Source organism: Syngnathoides biaculeatus, chromosome 22, assembly GCF_019802595.1.
Source record: "Syngnathoides biaculeatus isolate LvHL_M chromosome 22, ASM1980259v1, whole genome shotgun sequence".
Taxonomy (NCBI): Eukaryota; Metazoa; Chordata; class Actinopteri; order Syngnathiformes; family Syngnathidae; genus Syngnathoides; species Syngnathoides biaculeatus.
The window spans coordinates 15,247,245-15,263,644 of record NC_084661.1 but is presented as its reverse complement, the minus strand read 5'-3'; the positions used below and the strand labels follow the sequence as shown (position 1 = coordinate 15,263,644).

Genomic DNA, 16,400 nt, shown 5'->3' with positions numbered 1-16,400 from the left:
TCAACAGCAGGCCTCTAGAGACACAAGGGAGCCAATTCCACCTACTGAGATAAACCATATTCGTTTTGGTGGGCCAGACACAATTGCGTTCTCTTCCCCCCCCCCCCCCCCCCCCCCCCCGAAGTTCCCTTTGCATAGGCGCACGTTTGCAGTTCAGTTTCAAACGGGGAGGCCACTTGGACTCGCTGAAACTTGGGCATGGCATGTTATCTGCGCCTCCTTTCACAGTCCCCACCGTCGACACTCCCTTTTTGCACAGAGACGGGACATTTATCTTCCGCAGCGCACGCTGCCGCGCACACGCGGGCTCACGCAGAGGCGCGCCACCCGAAACCAGTCCACCCTGATGCTGTTTACACATGCCGCTCGTAGGCCTTAAAATCAGGGGTGGGGATCCTTTTTATTATCAGGGGTTTTTATCAAGTCCTCCAAAGCTCCAAAGATTATCATGTTGTTTTGTTTTTTTTTATTTGTTTGTTAAATATTTTGGCCACGCTGGATCAAATGAATGGTTTAAAAATTTGTCACCATCCATTCATTTTCAACTGAACTCTATCCCACGTAACTTTGGGTGACAGGCAGGGTACACCCTGGACTGATCGCCAATCAATAGGGTACTTATAGACAAACAAGCTTTCATACTCATATTTGCATTTATGGACAATTTAATGCAGCAGTGTAAAACATGGATGGAAGGGTGTCAAACTCAGAATAGCATGGCTAGCAATACTAAGCTAGTATTAGGTCTGTACACAAGCTAATGTTAGCCACAGGTGCTAGACGTGGTGGATATTCCAAAATAGTTTAATCAAAGCTCCTGAAGCCCAGGATAACAGATGAGTGCAAGGCAATTGGGGGTATGACTTGGTCTCTTGTTTTTCCTCAGGCACAGTGGTTTCTTAAAAACTCTTTATCTTTGAGTTTCCTCCAGCTTTGATCAGATTCAGCTTTCATGAAAAATATGCTTGTTATATGTTATAAAAAAAAGCAATTTGGGGACAGGTTCTCTCCCATAATAAAATATCCAAATCTATTTGACAAGAAACAGGAAGTAAACACACTTTATTTAATTTAGTAGGCCAAGAAAAAGGATGTGACTTCAAACTAACGTGCATGTTTTTGGAGGTTAGGATGACGGCGTACACACATATATATATGTATATGTATATATATATATATATATATATATATATATAATATATATATATATATTATATATATATATATATATATATATACAACATGCAAACTACACAAGAAGGGAAACCTCAGAATTATAAGGTAAATGTAACCACTTGGTGGCCTCATAATTATAGCACAGGATGCTCGAAAAGTCATTGTCCACTTGTTTTTAATGAACACCCACGTTTCTATCAAAAAAAAATCCATACCTGTGTATCTCCTTTATGATATTGAAACAAGTGCACAGTGACTTTCCGAATACCCTCTTAACGATTACCTTTTAAAGTTCACTTATTAACCCACACGTATTGAAGGTGTTTAACGTGATACGCTCACGTATTTAACGATGATGATAACGTTTATATTACGTTGAAATGGATCAACAAGTGATATGAAACAAAGTGGGCGTCAAGAACTAACTAGCATTCGTGGTGCGACAGATTGACGGCAACGGACCCAATAGGAAGGCAGCTTTAAATTCTCCTGACCAATCAGAAGTGAGAATGCCCGTTAAGTCCCACCCCGTCGATAATTAAACCCACACCAGCGTGGCGGAGGTGTTTGTAGTCTGAGGACTGAACACTGGCATCCGGCTCCCCAGACCCGAAAAAAAACAAAAAACATTTGAATACGCTTATGAATTTTATTAGAAACGCGGTGTTGGCGTTGTGTCGACCTTTTTTTTTTTTTTTTTTTTAACCTCCCCCTTCCACTGTGGAAAGTGTCTGCTTCCTCGTTTTCGCCAGCGAGCTGAAAACATCTCCACATCCTCACAAAGAAACTTTGCTTGCTAGGCAGCTAACTCGCCACAAACACGACAAGAAAAGTGGCGAAAAACTCATGACGAGCTGCGAATAACCGCCCGGCGTCGGAGGGAACTCTCGGCCACCCGTGGGGATGTCTACTCGGTGACTCGGGCGTCAATTTTTGCCTAGTTTAACCGGCGAACGGTCGAGGGGGGGGGGGGGGTAGCAAGCCGTAGTGCTTCACCAGAGAGCAAAAACCCCCCACCCGCCCCGCTCCATCACCTTCGTCCACATCCGTCGCTGGTCCGCCAACGGCTGCGGCGAGCATGTCAGGCCGGAGTGGAGCCACCCTGGGCCCGCAGCCCCTCAGGGCGACGGTCCCCTATCAGCTGGCCAGCAAGCACCGAGCCAAAGGCAGGAGTGGAAAGTCAGGTACGAGCCTCTCCACCTGTCGCTCGTCTTTGGAGTCACTAATACTGACTCATTTACAAAAGTACTCTTGTGCTAAAGTAGAAGTACTCAACTACTTCAACTACTCGTACTCTAAAGTACAGACACTTGTATAAAACAGACGAAAAAGTGGTACTGATTCAACTCAAGTCAATGTTACAAAAAGTACTGAAATGTACTTGAGTACAAAAGTATCTTTTTAACTAGTCTTGACTCAGGCTTTTATTTAATCAAAACTGTGTTTGAGCAATGAAAAATGCTACTTTAGTAAATACTGAAAAACGGCTTGTTTTTAATTAGCCTTATTTTTCATTTTTTTTATTTTATTGTTAGATTAGACCAAAAATGGATTCGCCCTAAACTCTTCTGGTTGCTGACCTCATCAAACAATTGCCTCAAAAAGGCCATGGGTGGAGAATAACTCATTTTCACATCTAATCATAATTACGGAACGGTCACCATTTTAATGTTCTCTTCATACAAGCAGCGTACAGTATAATGTTTATTAACAGCAGTTGTGTCCCGATGACAGCTGGAAAGGCCAAGCCGCAGCAGCTGTGCCCCGGGATGAGGCGGACGATGTCCCTGGACGCCATCGTCGGCCCGTACCTGCAGGGCCACTGGCCCAAAGAACCCGAGGGCGGCGTGTGCCGAAAGGACAAGTCCACTCAGGTCAGATGGGAATCCTTTTCGGTGGCGGTTTGGATGAAAGTGAGAAATGCAACTTTTTGCTTCCACGCGTCGTTAGAATGGACTTTGACTTTCAAGTCGCAAATGTGATCAACATGTGTTCCACAGGTAATAATCCACTTTCACATAATTGGTCTGAAAATGATTACAAATAATGTATCTTTGTTCATCAACCTATTGTGGCGATGACCGGCAGATTGATGCTCTCGCTCACTAGACTGCAGATGTTCAATTTAGCCCGTGTAGCCATGCAATCAAATACATTTTTGTCTTAATTTTATCAGACCCAGATTTCACGCGGCTCATGTTAATTTATGTAAAACCCCAAATCACCAGTATACAGTGCAAGCCCTCATATTTACGATTTGGCATTTGCTAAATTCACCTATTAGAATAATTTTTGTACTGGGAACAAATACTGGGGTATTCACTGAAAAAAATCACCTATTTAGCGTCTGTATTATGAAAAAAATAGTGATTTTCATTGTTGTGGCCTCACAGTTCTGAGGTCTCGGGTTCGATCCCGGACACGCCTGTGTGGAGTTTGCATGTTCTTCCCCTGTGCCTGCGTGGGTTTCCTCCGGGCACTCCGGTTTCCCCCCCACATCCCAAAAACATGCAACATTAATTGGACACCCTAAGTTGTCCCGAGGTGTGATTGTGACTGCGGCTCTTTGTCTCCATGTGCCCTGCGATTGACTGGCGACCAGTTCAGGGTGTACCCCGCCTCCTACCCGTTGACAGCTGGGATAGGCTCCGGCGCTCCCCGTGACCCTCGTGAGGATAAGCGGCTAAGAAAACAGACAGATGCGTGACAAAATACTAACTGGATGTGTTGGGGATAGCCGAGTACAAATACCGGCCTCGTTTCAAGGTATTGGGTACCAATATGAACCATCAATACTTAAAGCAAAAATAGCTGACCGAGCAAATCCTCCTCGCCAGTACTTCCTTTAGAAATAAAAAATCCTAGTTAACTGGGAAGTCTGGCAGTGATTAATTGAGGCAAAAACCAGTTACTGTAGTAGTACTTGTTCAGCTTAACCTCCTTCTACCCACACACAGCCACTCATCCAATCACATATTTAACGGTACATTTGTTATTGGCAGTCAGTGGGAATGTATACAACAGGTAAGATGGCGGGGCCCGCGCTTGCTGCAAGCGAAAGTTTCGTCAACCCGGGCTCAGCATGGCATCAAAACCGGTGGAATCGCTAACGGCCGCTAGTTCTTATTTTCACATCGTTCAGGTCAGAAAACACCAAAGCCTGTGTCATGTTTACTGTTTAAACTATTTATAAAGACGGTTCTAATCACTTGTTAGGGAAGTGTCAATTTTTTGTTGACATTTTTCGACACGCCGATGGGCTCCATCTCTTATCTGCTGTGAATTTTTTGTAACATTTTTTTCCTGGTGTGATTTTTCTAATGTTCCATTTGTGCCTTGGTTCCCCCAAAATGTTGAGAAAATACTGGTCTCAAGGGCAGGATGGGCTTGAGATAAAGCTGCACAGTTCGCCTGCAGCCTGCATAGCCGTGAGAACCGCAGCACTGAACAAAAGTCGTCTGCACCGTCCTCTGTGCGCGCTTGCTTCCTTTTTGTGCGTACGGTGTGATATGACTGCAGTGAAACTTTCGACGTTAATGTCAAACCGAGGAAATCGTTTTAAGCGACTCAGTTCGGGCCAGGCTCGGGCCCTCAAGCGCCCTTCATTCTCGAGAGGCAAGAATAGTTGACCCGTTTCTAATGAAACTGGAAATGAAGTCAAAATGGACTCACCCTGTGAAGACATCCTGACAAACTTGTAATGGAGAGCCGCGGCAGCAAGGTCAAAAATTGGCGTTTCATATGTACAGGATTGTTGGAAATATTATGCTGTGTAAGTATAAAAATGGATTTGATCAGATGAATGGATCAGATTTAAGGTTTGCATATTAAAATAAAATAACAATTTAATCAGTTGTATTGTTCTGAAGTGAGCAGCCACATCCTTACAGATTAATTCAATTCCTGGTTCAGTGGTTATCTTTACATTTTTCTCCTTTGTCATAAATGCGGCTTCTGTGGCGAAATCACACACACAAAAAACCCACAACCCAAAGAAAAAGCAAAACCTGTTTTTGTGGCAGATTTGTGTCGTTTGATGTCACACCGTGGAGTTGAATTTGCGATTCATCTGTTCCGGCCTACCCCAAAAGACATTTTTGCGGATATGTGTCGAGAAGACTGCACTCTTATGTGAAAAATCAACGTTTAAACATAATGACGGTGAAGGTTTTCGAAGTCACGAGCACACATTGTGTTACGTTTTGGTTTGTCAATGTGTCTTTTCCGTGTCGCGGCCAAATGAGTGACTGAAGAAGATGGCTGGAGTCAAGTCAGTGTGGCGGGTGTTAGCGTTTCTTTTTATTTCATTTAAATGTTGGAGTAATCCAAGCTCGTCCAAAGTCAAATTTTGGTTTGCAAAACTAAAAATAGCTCGCAATGTAACGCAGTGCAAATTGTAACCACAACTGCAAAGTGTACCCTTTAGACAAATTTTGTTTTTGTGTGTCTCTCTTTTGTTTCCAGACCCCGAACTGGTCCGACAAAACGCAGAGCAGGAGGGACGACACCGACGACAGCGGCGTCATCAGCCACAAGCGCTCGGCATCATGGGGTAGCGCCGAGCAACTCCAGGAAGTGAGCATCCGCTGACTTGAGAGTTTAGCAACATAAAGAAACTAGACAAGCCAAAATGAAATTTTCGACGCTCATTATTCCGATCTCAGTTTGAATGAAATGGAAGTGGTGTACGTGTGAGAGATTTTCAGGCTAATTGACTGAAGGTGACCTCGTCCCTATTGCAGATCACCAAACTAAAACAACAGCTGCAGCAGCGCGGCAAACCCGGCGTCTCAGGGGGGCACGACCGAGACTGCCAGCGTGGCTTCACTCTCGGGAGCTGTAACCTAGGAACCACTCAGGTGCTTCTTCACCCCACCTTCAGAACACCTGTTCCTCTTCTCGCATATTCCCCGGGTGCAAAGTGCCGAGGCCTCCGCCGAGACACCTACTTGTACATTTTTACTTCGGCAATGAAACTTGTAATGTACAGAAGTGAAGTGATCCGGCTTCTGCATTTTTGGTGATACAATCAGTTGCACAGTAGAATTATTTTGCCTTGACTTGCAGGCAAAAAAATTGAGATTCAATCGCCCGGATGGTGGCGACAAACTCGACTTTGCTCCCAGCGAGCAGCAGTTTGGCAGGTTGTGAACAAAAAACAGAAAAAGTTTCAAAGTATTTCTCGCCACTCCCAGGTTGAGTTTTCCATCAAACTAAACTTAAAACAGAAAATTGCGTGTTGTGCATTTAAAATAACCACAAATGTTTTTCCTGACTCGAAATTCTGCTAGCCTGATGCTAACACCCTACACAAAATACCATAGAGAGGCCAATTAAACTAGCATTGGCGTTGCAGTGTTGTCATTCTTTAAAAATATTTGAACACAAACAGTGGAGCAACACATGTAGACAGACAACTACTAATTTCACAGGCATGTATTCTTAATCTTCTGTCAAAAATTATGACAATTACTGCATCTTATTGAGTTTTGTTGTGGATGTATTCTTCATGCAGGTATTATCTCCATTGTACTGCTCCTGATGGCCAAGGTCCATTCTCCAGCAGTGGCATAGTTTGGGGTCTGGAACACTCACTCGATTTTGTCTCCTGCCACATCGTTCTTGCGGTTTCCCCTCAAAGGCCCGTTAGGGCTGTGATACGATAAAAATATTTAACCGCCTCATCATATTTACACGTGAAATTTATGAACTAATTTTGGAATCAGAAATCAAGGGTAGTGGGTATTTCCAACTATTGTTGTTTGGTAACACAAAAATACTTGTAATAGCTCAACGTTATCATTCATGATATGACAATTTGAAATTTTGGTACCGATTTGGAAAAAAAAAAAATCACGGAAGTTGATACACATGATTAGCCTATGCGGGCCACATAAAATCATGCAGCGCGCCAGACCTGGCCCCCGGGCCTCGAGTTTGACTCCTGTGCGCTACAGTCTCCACCTTACTGGCCCTCAGTATCATCTCTGGCAGACAGTGGCTAAACGCCCCATCCTGATAAGTAAATCCACGTGGGGGAGGGGGGGGCTTGTAGTCTGCTTTTGTTTCCTTGTCAGCTGATGCGTTCAATGCGGTTCGGATTTTACAGTTTCCCCACGTTAGGAAAATAGAGTGAGAAATAGCTGAAGAGCCGTGTAAACATAAGTTTAGCACACATAAACGGAGAAATCAAAAAAGTTGCACCCTGTGCGGAGATCCTCAGGCCATCTTCACCTCACTTGGGCACATCGCAGGAAATGAAAGAACTAAAACACTGAAGCAACAGGAAGGACGCGACATTAACACTGCTTGTGCATTTTAGCGCAGCTGTCATAATTTTTTTTTTTTTTTCTTCTTTCATTTTCATGCTACCCCGCTCAATTCAGCAACACAAACCTGCCCATGCCGCGATGGTGCTCGATGAGAATTTAGTTGCCGCTTCATGAAATCCCTGCGATATCTGGCGGCTCGGGAATTTTCCTCACAACTGCTGCCCCCCCTCCCCCTTTTTTTTTTTTTTTTTTTTTTGCACGAACGGCACATCAGAGAGTGTTTTGTTTTGAAAATCCCGTCCGAACCTAACTTGTTTGTGTCTCCAGACTCAGCCCATTCCCATCCCGCTGGCCCCGCTGTCGACGCTGGTGCCTCGGCTGCGATGCAGCGTTGAGGGCCTCAACCAAGAGCTGGAGGGCATGTTCATCTGTCAGCCAGGACATCGTCACCATCAGGTAATATCATATTAGTCAAGCCAAAGCGCATATTTTACACATCACCGCACAGCAACAAATCAAAAATATTCATGAGAGTGTATGTATAAACTGAAATAACGTCATCTCAATTTACTTAGAAATGAACTTGCTAAGTGTGGAATCTGGAACACGTGGATACACGTCTGCCATCTAGTGGAAGAGCATGAAATTGTTCCACTTTCCCTCAGAGGGGCCGTTCTGACTGTGAAACAAAAATATTTAGTCACCTCGTCACATTTACATTGATTTATGAACTAGTTTTGGAATCAGAAATCAAGAGTAATGCGTTTTTTTTTTCAACTATTCACGTTTGGTAACACAAAAATATTTGTAATATCTCAACTTTATCATTCATGATATGTCAATTTGTAAGTTTGGTCCACATTTTTACAGGAATCGTGGAACTTAGCACTCTAGATTTTGCCTCGCAGGCCACATAAAATCATGTGGTGGGCCAGATCGGGCCCCCGGGCCTCGAGTTTGACACCTGCGCCATACGGCTTCGGTTTAGGAAAACAAAGATACCTTATTTTGTAACATTTTTCGAAGTAAAAATAGTCCTCCAAATGTATTGATTATAAATTACCGTATTTTACCGCCTAGAATTTTCTCAAAAGCTGACAGTACGCCTTTAAATCAGATGCGCCTTATATATGGATCAATATTGAGCCTTTAGTACAGCGCCATCTAATGGATGCAGAACGTAACCCCAGCCGATGCACCTTATATATAGGAAAAAAGTTTTGAAATAGGCCATCCATTGGAGGTGCGCCTTATAGTAAAATAAAAATATGGAAAATATGGTGGTAGTTTTTTTTTTCCACACAGTAACTTTTCATTAAGTTCAGATTTTTAAATCGTCAAAATGAGATAGGAATGTGCAACTTTAGATATTGCCCAACTGTGTGATTTTAATTAAAAAAATCTGTATAAAATAAATGAGAAATGTTTTACATGTTTTCTCAAATTGGGTCAAGAGTTCTTGTAGGCCGCAATGTGGCCATTTTCAGGCAGGCAGGTGGCGGCGCTTGACATATTTTCCCCCTTTTTTTTTTTTTTTTTTTTTTTTTTCCCCATAGCCTGTAAAGTGAACGGATTAAATGTGAGGCCAGGAGTGTTCATTCGGCCTGTTTTGGCTGCGAGTCGCACGCCGTCATTTCCTCCATTGTTTCGGCCAGGCTCCGTGCAAATGACTCACTTGGAAAAGTTTTCCCGTGTGTTGGGGCCTGGACACTTTATGTTGGGTCACGTGACGCCTGGCCCAGTTTATTCGGTCAAATGGGAGTCAGATGCTCGTGGTTACGTTGGATTGGTGAAACCGGGGCTCGATTCAGCCTCACGTGATGTCTTTTTGTGTTTTATTCCAGTGTTTTCTGTCTTTGCAGCTTCTGGAGGTTCCAGACGGCCACCGGGCTCCCGTCCCGCCGCTGAGCTGCAGCAGCGGCTCGCAAAGTGACCCGGCCTCCGCGACGCCTCCCTCACCATCTTCCGCGTCGTCCTCGCCGTGCGCCTCTCCCACCTCCGCCACCCCGCCCACGTCCGAAGACGCCCCCCTGGATGTACACAAAGGTCGCCGAAGCTCCGAACTTACTTACCGTAATTTCCGGCCTATAAACCGCGACTTTTTTCCACGCGCTTTCAACCCGGCGGCTTATGCGGTGATGCGGCTAATTTGTGCATTTTTTTTTGTGACGGCCGCAAGGGGACACTCGCGCGGAAAAGGGAAGAGTGAGACTGGTGAAATATATCTGCTGAGGAAGTAACTTTTCCCGGTCCGACCCTGTTGCTGCTCTGCTAGCGTGTTACTGCCGTGTCTGTGATTATTATTATTCTTATTTTTTTTTTTACCAGTATGTTTTTTTTTTTTTTTTTTTTTTTTTTTTTGTTTTAACCGGCCCTGTTAGCGAGGCGGCGCTAGTGTTAGCGCGCTAGCGTTATATGCTCTGTGTACCGTCTTTCTTTGTAAATATCTCATGTTTCAATGTGGGCATTTGCGGTTTTTACACGGCTGTGGCCTATGTAGGTACCAAATGGTATTTCCTTTACAAATGTACCGGGTGAGCTTTACAACCAGGCGCGCTCTGTAGGCCGGGAATTACGGTACCCGTTCCAGAAACATCTTTGGTTAACCGTCACCTCCGTCGCAGGGTCGGACCTCCCGTCCCCCGCGTCGTCCCTGAGCGAGGCAGACCTCTCGCTTCCTCTGCTGATCTCTTCCTCGCCCGGACCCAACAAGAGCTGCTGCTTCCAGAGAGAACCCCCAGAGGGCTGCGAAAAAGTCCGGGTCTGGGAGGAGACAAGGTGCGTTGGGTGTTTTTTAGGGGGGCTGGGATCAGTGATTTTTACCAGTATTTTTTTTTTTTTTTTTTAACTAGCTGTGGTAGCGTTAGCGCGGCGGCCATTGATTGCCATTTCCATTCATTTCCTTCTGGGGTGGGGGTAATATTTGAGATGCAAGTGCTTGTGTGCTGACCGCAAATAAAAACCATTTTAACATTTCATTTCTTCCTTTCAGCACTTCCACCCAGCAAAAGCCAGTGCCCATCTCCTCGTGCCCAGACCCCAACAAGGTAAACTTTACCCCCCATGGGGGCTCGGCCTTCTGCCCCATCAGCCTCCCTACCGCCCTGCTGCCCTCCGTGGACCTGCTGCTCCGCAGCTTGTCCGTCACGAGCCAGGGAGTCGCCCGCGGCCCCCTCGACCCTCCCGGCGCCCCCCCGGGCGAAGGCCGCGTGCGCACCGACGCCGTCTAATCAAAGCTCGCACGTTTCCTGATAGTGGTTGCTGTTGCTTTATAATAGGAAAGCGTCCTTTTCTAGACAGGTATAAAATGTTTATCAGTTATATTAAAAAAAAAAAGAAGAATTAAAAAAAAATCATACTATTGAGAGTAATCAATCCAAAGAGGAGCTATTTGTTTAGTCTTTGTTTTTCCCCCCCTCCCTCCCTTTTTTTTTTTTTTTTTTTTTTTTTTTACAGTGTGTAATCCAAAGATTTACTTTTGGCTAAACACGTGTGAGACGGTCTTTAAGAAAAGGACTTTTTGACTGACACACACTCTCGAAAATAAGCATTTTTTTGTTTGTTTTGTTTATCAATCAACGAAAGGTTATTTTTCTGGGTCTCGCCATCCCGTTTGGCCCAGGATGGCTGGTGCGCAAAGCATGACAAATCAGTTGGATTCTTTTCATTTCACACGTTCGACGATTGCTGGCCGGAGGGAAACTTTGGGTGGCGCCGGCGTACACATTCCAACTTTCAACAGTTTGTGTATCTTGGGGAGAACAATAAAAAAAATTAAAAAAAATGTTACCATACCATCAAAACGAATCTTAATGGTATGTTTAAAAAATGTATTTGACTACCTAAAAAATTTGTTGTGTAGAACCGTCAATATCCTCTTTTTTTTTTTTTTTTTGTGTATAGTTTTTTTTTTTTTCCCTGGTAGACACATTTGCACAATATGAATACTTTTGCAAATCATTATTTTTTTACATTCACTTTTGTAAAGCTGTTTCTACACCCCTCACCCCCCCCCTTTTTTTTTTCCAAATAACCTGCAAAATAAGCTAAAAGGACAAAAAAAAAAAAGCCTGTTACTTTCAGTTTTTATGTTTGTATAATCCAGGCGGGTGTTATGTGAAATTTTGTACCGGGTAGATTTTCGACGCACTTCCAGGAAACGAGATCTTGATAGAGGGGACGCTCCTCGCTTCCGTACGTTAGTCTGGTTTTGTGTACGTGCACATGGAACAGTAGCCAGACCTTTCCTAGTTTTAGTATCCTGGTAAAATGTGTATCAGATGAAATTTTGTTTTCTGCCCCCTCGCCCCCCCCAGAACCGAGGCTAAATCTCAGTGTGGCGTGTATGTGGATGCTGGGGGAGGTTCCGTCGTCTCAGGTACTGTGTTCTGTCCACATGAATTCCACCGTTTCAATGTGTGCGGCCTTTTTTTTTTGTGATGGATTAAAAGTGGAAATGCTCAAAATGATGCTTCTGTGGTAAAGTGGTGGTTTATGTACAGAATTATTACAAAGGTTGGATTTTTTTTAGCTGTGATTTCAAAATGTGTCTTTGGCATAGACACCACTGCTCATCTCCCAAAAAAACATGACTCTTTGGGCTGTTGAAAAGCTTACTAGGACATCAACTTTGAATGTGATTTGGTTCATTCCAGTTTGTTAAATACCATACCGACAATAGACGAAATTCACAAAGTAGCGACCAAGTATTTATGGTACTATATAGATTTTTCATTCGTACTCTTTGTCACAGATGATATGTGAGGTGCATTTATTGGTTTTGTACACTTGGGGTCACACTCTAACATCCATCCATCCATTTTCTTAGCCGCTTATCCTCACAAGAATGGAGCTGAGTGACTGGACCCGGGTATCTGCAAAATTCTACAGCCATTTGTGTTATTGAATCTTAAAAACAAACAATCTCATTTGAGATGTAATGCAGTGATTCTCAACGTGAGCTCCCTCTAGTGGTTTGTGAAAGAATTACTCCAACTACAGTTTGGTGCAATACATTTGCATTCCATCCATCCATTTTATTTTACGCTTATCCTCACGAGGGTCACGGGGAGTGTTGGAGCCTATCCCAGCTATCAACGGGCAGGAGGCGGCGTACACCCTGAACCGGTTGCCAGCCAATCGCAGGGCACATAGAGACAAACAGGTGCACTCACAACCACACCTTGAGGCAATTTAGAGTGTCCAATTAATGTTGCATGTTTTTGGGATGTGGGAGGAAACCAGAGTGCCCGGAGGAAACCCACGCAGGCACGGGGAGAACATGCAAACTCTGCGCAGGTGAAGAAAATGGATGGATGGATGTCTGACAAGTCTTCCATGCCAGTAGTTGGCGCTACACTGCAGCAGTTTGACACATCAGTGAATCATAATGTCCCTCAGAGAAAGAGGTTTTGGTTTGCACTCGTGACACGAGCGTCTTCGCTCTATCAAAATTCTAGTTCAATCAGTTAGCGATCCAGTGATTCCTCGCACTGGTGCAATATTGAATGCCCCCACTAGCAATGTTTCCCTGAGACGCGCCAATGAGACACTTTGCTAAAATAAATCTGCGGTGCGCTGAACCCGCGATACATGAACCGCGACGTAGCGAGTGACAACTGCAAACATTTTTCCTTAAATGGCGTGTGACTATTCAGACATGCGATTGGCATCCACGAATGCCTTAAATTGGGCAGATTCGGGGACTGCGTCACTACACACGTCATGTCGAACAGATAAATATGGAAATATATCCCCTGTGGCTGTGACTAACATGGGGATGACAGCAGAGCACTTTATCGTTAAAGTGCTGTAATTTTATCGGTAGAATAAACAGGAAATTACACTTTTTTTTCCTCCTAAAATAGGCTTTTTCTCTCACTTTTTCAAGGTTCCGCAGGGAAAGACCCACGCATTGACTCACTAACGACCCCACTCAAATATATTTTTAAATGCCCGTCACGTGACCCCTCATTGCCAGCTGTTGGCCTTTGGGGCGTGCTGATTGACTGGAGCTTCCGGTAGCTGTGGCGTGTACTTCACGGTCCTTCTCGGTCGTGGGAAATCGTAAAAGCGCTCTCCGGCACAGAGTCACCTGCAGTCATTACAGGACGCCTCGCCTGTGAGTTTAATCCGCGGAACCGGCCAGTGTCAGCATGTCGATGCTCGGGACCGTCGCAAAGCAGCTCAAGAACCATCCAGCTGTGAGTGTGCGCCTTGATGTTTTGAAATCTGTGAGATATGATATGATACGATATGTGAAATGACCCGGTGACATTGAAATGTGCCTCAATGGAGCGGCTAAAGGACGAGCGCGCCGCACTCTCTTTTTTTTCAATTTATTTAGAAATCCACTCCCTTTTATTAAAAATATTCCGTTTGAAACCGCACACGGGGTTTTGGATTTTTATTAATTTATTGCGTGCTATATTTTAGCAAAAATGACAGGCGAAGAAATAACGGAAAAGATCTATTTCCTCTATAGGCCCGTGACAGGTGGAAATAACTATCTCGATAATTGTGTATACTGTACATAATTTTGCATATATTCAACGCTTACAGCTCTTATGCTTCCGTATAGCATTTTTTTACGCAATAAAGCAAGAGGAATACATAAATGATCTCATTTTCGGCCATTTATGTAGCAGCCAGCTGCACGTATAGCTACTGTACGTTACAGTACTGTACCAAGATTACTATGACTCGTGCCCTCTACTTTGCACGCTTGCAAAAGGACAAATCGTGGTGAGAAATGTTTTACGTTGCAACATATATTATATACACATATATTTATACATATATATATATATATATATATATATATATATATATATATATATATATATATATATATATATTGGTCTGATTTCTCGCTTCAGTTAAACGCGACAATATTGTGAGCTCTGTGTACACTGACTAACGGGTTCCGTACATCAATATTCCTCAAGGGTAATATTTTACGTGACAAAAATAAATATGACGGCACGCCATGAAACAAAAACATTTCAACGGTGGATACACATTCCCAGGTTAAAGCATTATTATTATTTTTTTGCTTTATTGGCTGTCTCTTTATGTTTCTAGACATGTTATTTATAGTATTTAAAAAAGAGATTTATGGTAATACTGTAGTTTGTCATAACACACTTGCATTACATTTTTTTATATATATATTTTTTGCTCATCAGCTGATCCCCCTGTTCATTTTCATTGGCGGTGGGGCAACCATGAGCATGCTGTACCTTGGCAGACTGGCGCTGAAGAATCCCGATGTTTGGTGAGTCCTTGTGATTGGGTTAAAAAAAAATGCATATATATATATATATATATATATATATTGCTCAATTTTAACATTTGAATTGATGTGACATTTGACAGTTGGGACCGCAAGAACAATCCGGAGCCTTGGAACAAATTGGCGCCCAATCAGCAGTACAAGGTATGCAGTCCCCCCCCCCCCAAAAAAAAAAAAAAAAAAAATTCCATCCATTCATCTTCTTCACCACTTATCCTCACAAGGGTAGCGGGTCCAACCGCCGTTAAACCACACTGAAGGGCAACAATGGATGAAAAATGAAACTCATTGTTTTTCTTTTGGGTAACTGAGGGGGGGGGGGGATTTAGATTTTATCTGCACACATCTCCATCCATCCATTTTCTTTGCCGCGTATCCTCACAAGGGTCACGAGGAGTGCTGGAGCCTATGTCAGCCGTCAACGGGGAGGAGGCGGGGTACACCCTGAACTGGTTTCCAGCCAATCGCAGGGCACATAGAGACACACAGCCACACTCACAATCACACCTAGGGACAATTTAGATCCATCCAATCAATTTTCTTAGCCGCTTATCCTCACGAGGGTCGCGAGGAGTGCTGGAGCCTTTGTCAGCTGTCAACGGGGAGGAGGCAGGGTCAGCAAATCGCAAGGCACACGTAGACAGACAGCAGTCGCACTCACAACCATACCTAGGGGCAATTTAGAGTGTCCGATCAATTTTGCATGTTTTTGGGAACCCACACAGGCATGGGGGAGAACATGCAAACTCCACACAGGCGGGTCCGGGATCGAACCCGGGACCTCAGAACTGTGTCCCCATCGTGCCGCCCAAAAAAAAAAGTCCCATTTTGCTATTTACAGGCATATGTTTGAGTGAAATGAACACATTTGTTTGTCATTTGTCATTTATTAAGAACACATCTTCCAAACCCACATCCTGTCTTTTAAAATGAGAAATGATCAAAATATTAAAAAGGGTCCCTTTGACTTTCTTACTCCTCCCAGCTTTCCGTGGAGTTTGATGTAAACTTCCTTTTATCATGCAGCATAAGCCGTCCGTCCCTTCTCTCTTATCTTGCATCAAAGTTCAAATCGTTTGCTTGTGTTCCCAGCTTTTCGCAATAAACACGGACTACTCCAAGATGAAGAAGGACAGGCCCGACTTCTGAGCCCATCTCTCATACTGTTGCCCCCAACCCCCCCCCCCCCCCCAAAAAAAATGGAGCCTTCATACAACGCTGACTGAAGTTCGGGTCGCACGGTGCGCTGCTGTCATCCGTTCATGCATAAAATGTGAATTGGGGGGGGGGGGGGATCGTGTATTCATCAGTGACTGTACAAATAAAACTGGCAAGCACCTGTTTGAGTAAATTTTGAGTTTATTTACTGTTGTAAATTATTAAAAAGTATTGAAATCACCCTTGTTTTTTTTTTGTTGAGCCTTTTGTTTTCTGGTCAGCTATTGTTTAGAAATGTAGTATTTAGAATAGAAGGTAACTTTTATGTTATAATTGATTGTTTTTATTCATGGAAATGCTTAAAAATGGTATTTATATAAGTTAGCGTGTGTGCTGTTCGCTATCGGTATATGCAATTTCTATTATTGCCACATGATGTCAGTGTTGCTTGAACCGACTGGATAACTAGCCTTGAATTGCATGTGTACAGCGCACTTGGG

At 43.7% G+C, this 16,400-nt stretch overlaps 2 protein-coding genes across 2 annotated transcripts; both read left to right on the top strand.

Moving 5' to 3' along the window:
* Positions 1 to 1,729: 1,729 nt before the first annotated feature.
* On the top strand, positions 1,730 to 11,917 carry LOC133495969 (protein FAM117A-like). The gene is made up of 8 exons (XM_061811067.1): positions 1,730 to 2,360; positions 2,911 to 3,050; positions 5,641 to 5,751; positions 5,919 to 6,035; positions 7,776 to 7,904; positions 9,311 to 9,494; positions 10,073 to 10,226; positions 10,441 to 11,917. The coding sequence occupies exons 1-8, from the start codon at positions 2,255 to 2,257 to the stop codon at positions 10,676 to 10,678; spliced, it is 1,179 nt and encodes a 392-aa protein (XP_061667051.1). The 5' UTR covers positions 1,730 to 2,254; the 3' UTR covers positions 10,679 to 11,917.
* A 1,512-nt stretch (positions 11,918 to 13,429) lies between these two features.
* On the top strand, positions 13,430 to 16,140 carry ndufa4b (NDUFA4 mitochondrial complex associated b). The gene is made up of 4 exons (XM_061810556.1): positions 13,430 to 13,651; positions 14,636 to 14,724; positions 14,826 to 14,886; positions 15,835 to 16,140. The coding sequence occupies exons 1-4, from the start codon at positions 13,604 to 13,606 to the stop codon at positions 15,889 to 15,891; spliced, it is 255 nt and encodes an 84-aa protein (XP_061666540.1). The 5' UTR covers positions 13,430 to 13,603; the 3' UTR covers positions 15,892 to 16,140.
* Positions 16,141 to 16,400: the final 260 nt, after the last annotated feature.

Bases quoted from the DNA above. Each gene is read 5' to 3' on its own strand.
- LOC133495969 (XM_061811067.1), top strand. From the start codon at position 2,255: ATGTCAGGCCGGAGTGGAGCCACCCTGGGCCCGCAGCCCCTCAGGGCG. The intron at 2,361-2,910 runs GTACGAGCCTCT...TCCCGATGACAG, and splicing joins AGGCAGGAGTGGAAAGTCAG to CTGGAAAGGCCAAGCCGCAG. The intron at 7,905-9,310 runs GTAATATCATAT...CTGTCTTTGCAG, and splicing joins CAGGACATCGTCACCATCAG to CTTCTGGAGGTTCCAGACGG.
- ndufa4b (XM_061810556.1), top strand. From the start codon at position 13,604: ATGTCGATGCTCGGGACCGTCGCAAAGCAGCTCAAGAACCATCCAGCT. The intron at 14,725-14,825 runs GTGAGTCCTTGT...GACATTTGACAG, and splicing joins CTGAAGAATCCCGATGTTTG to TTGGGACCGCAAGAACAATC. The intron at 14,887-15,834 runs GTATGCAGTCCC...TTGTGTTCCCAG, and splicing joins CGCCCAATCAGCAGTACAAG to CTTTTCGCAATAAACACGGA.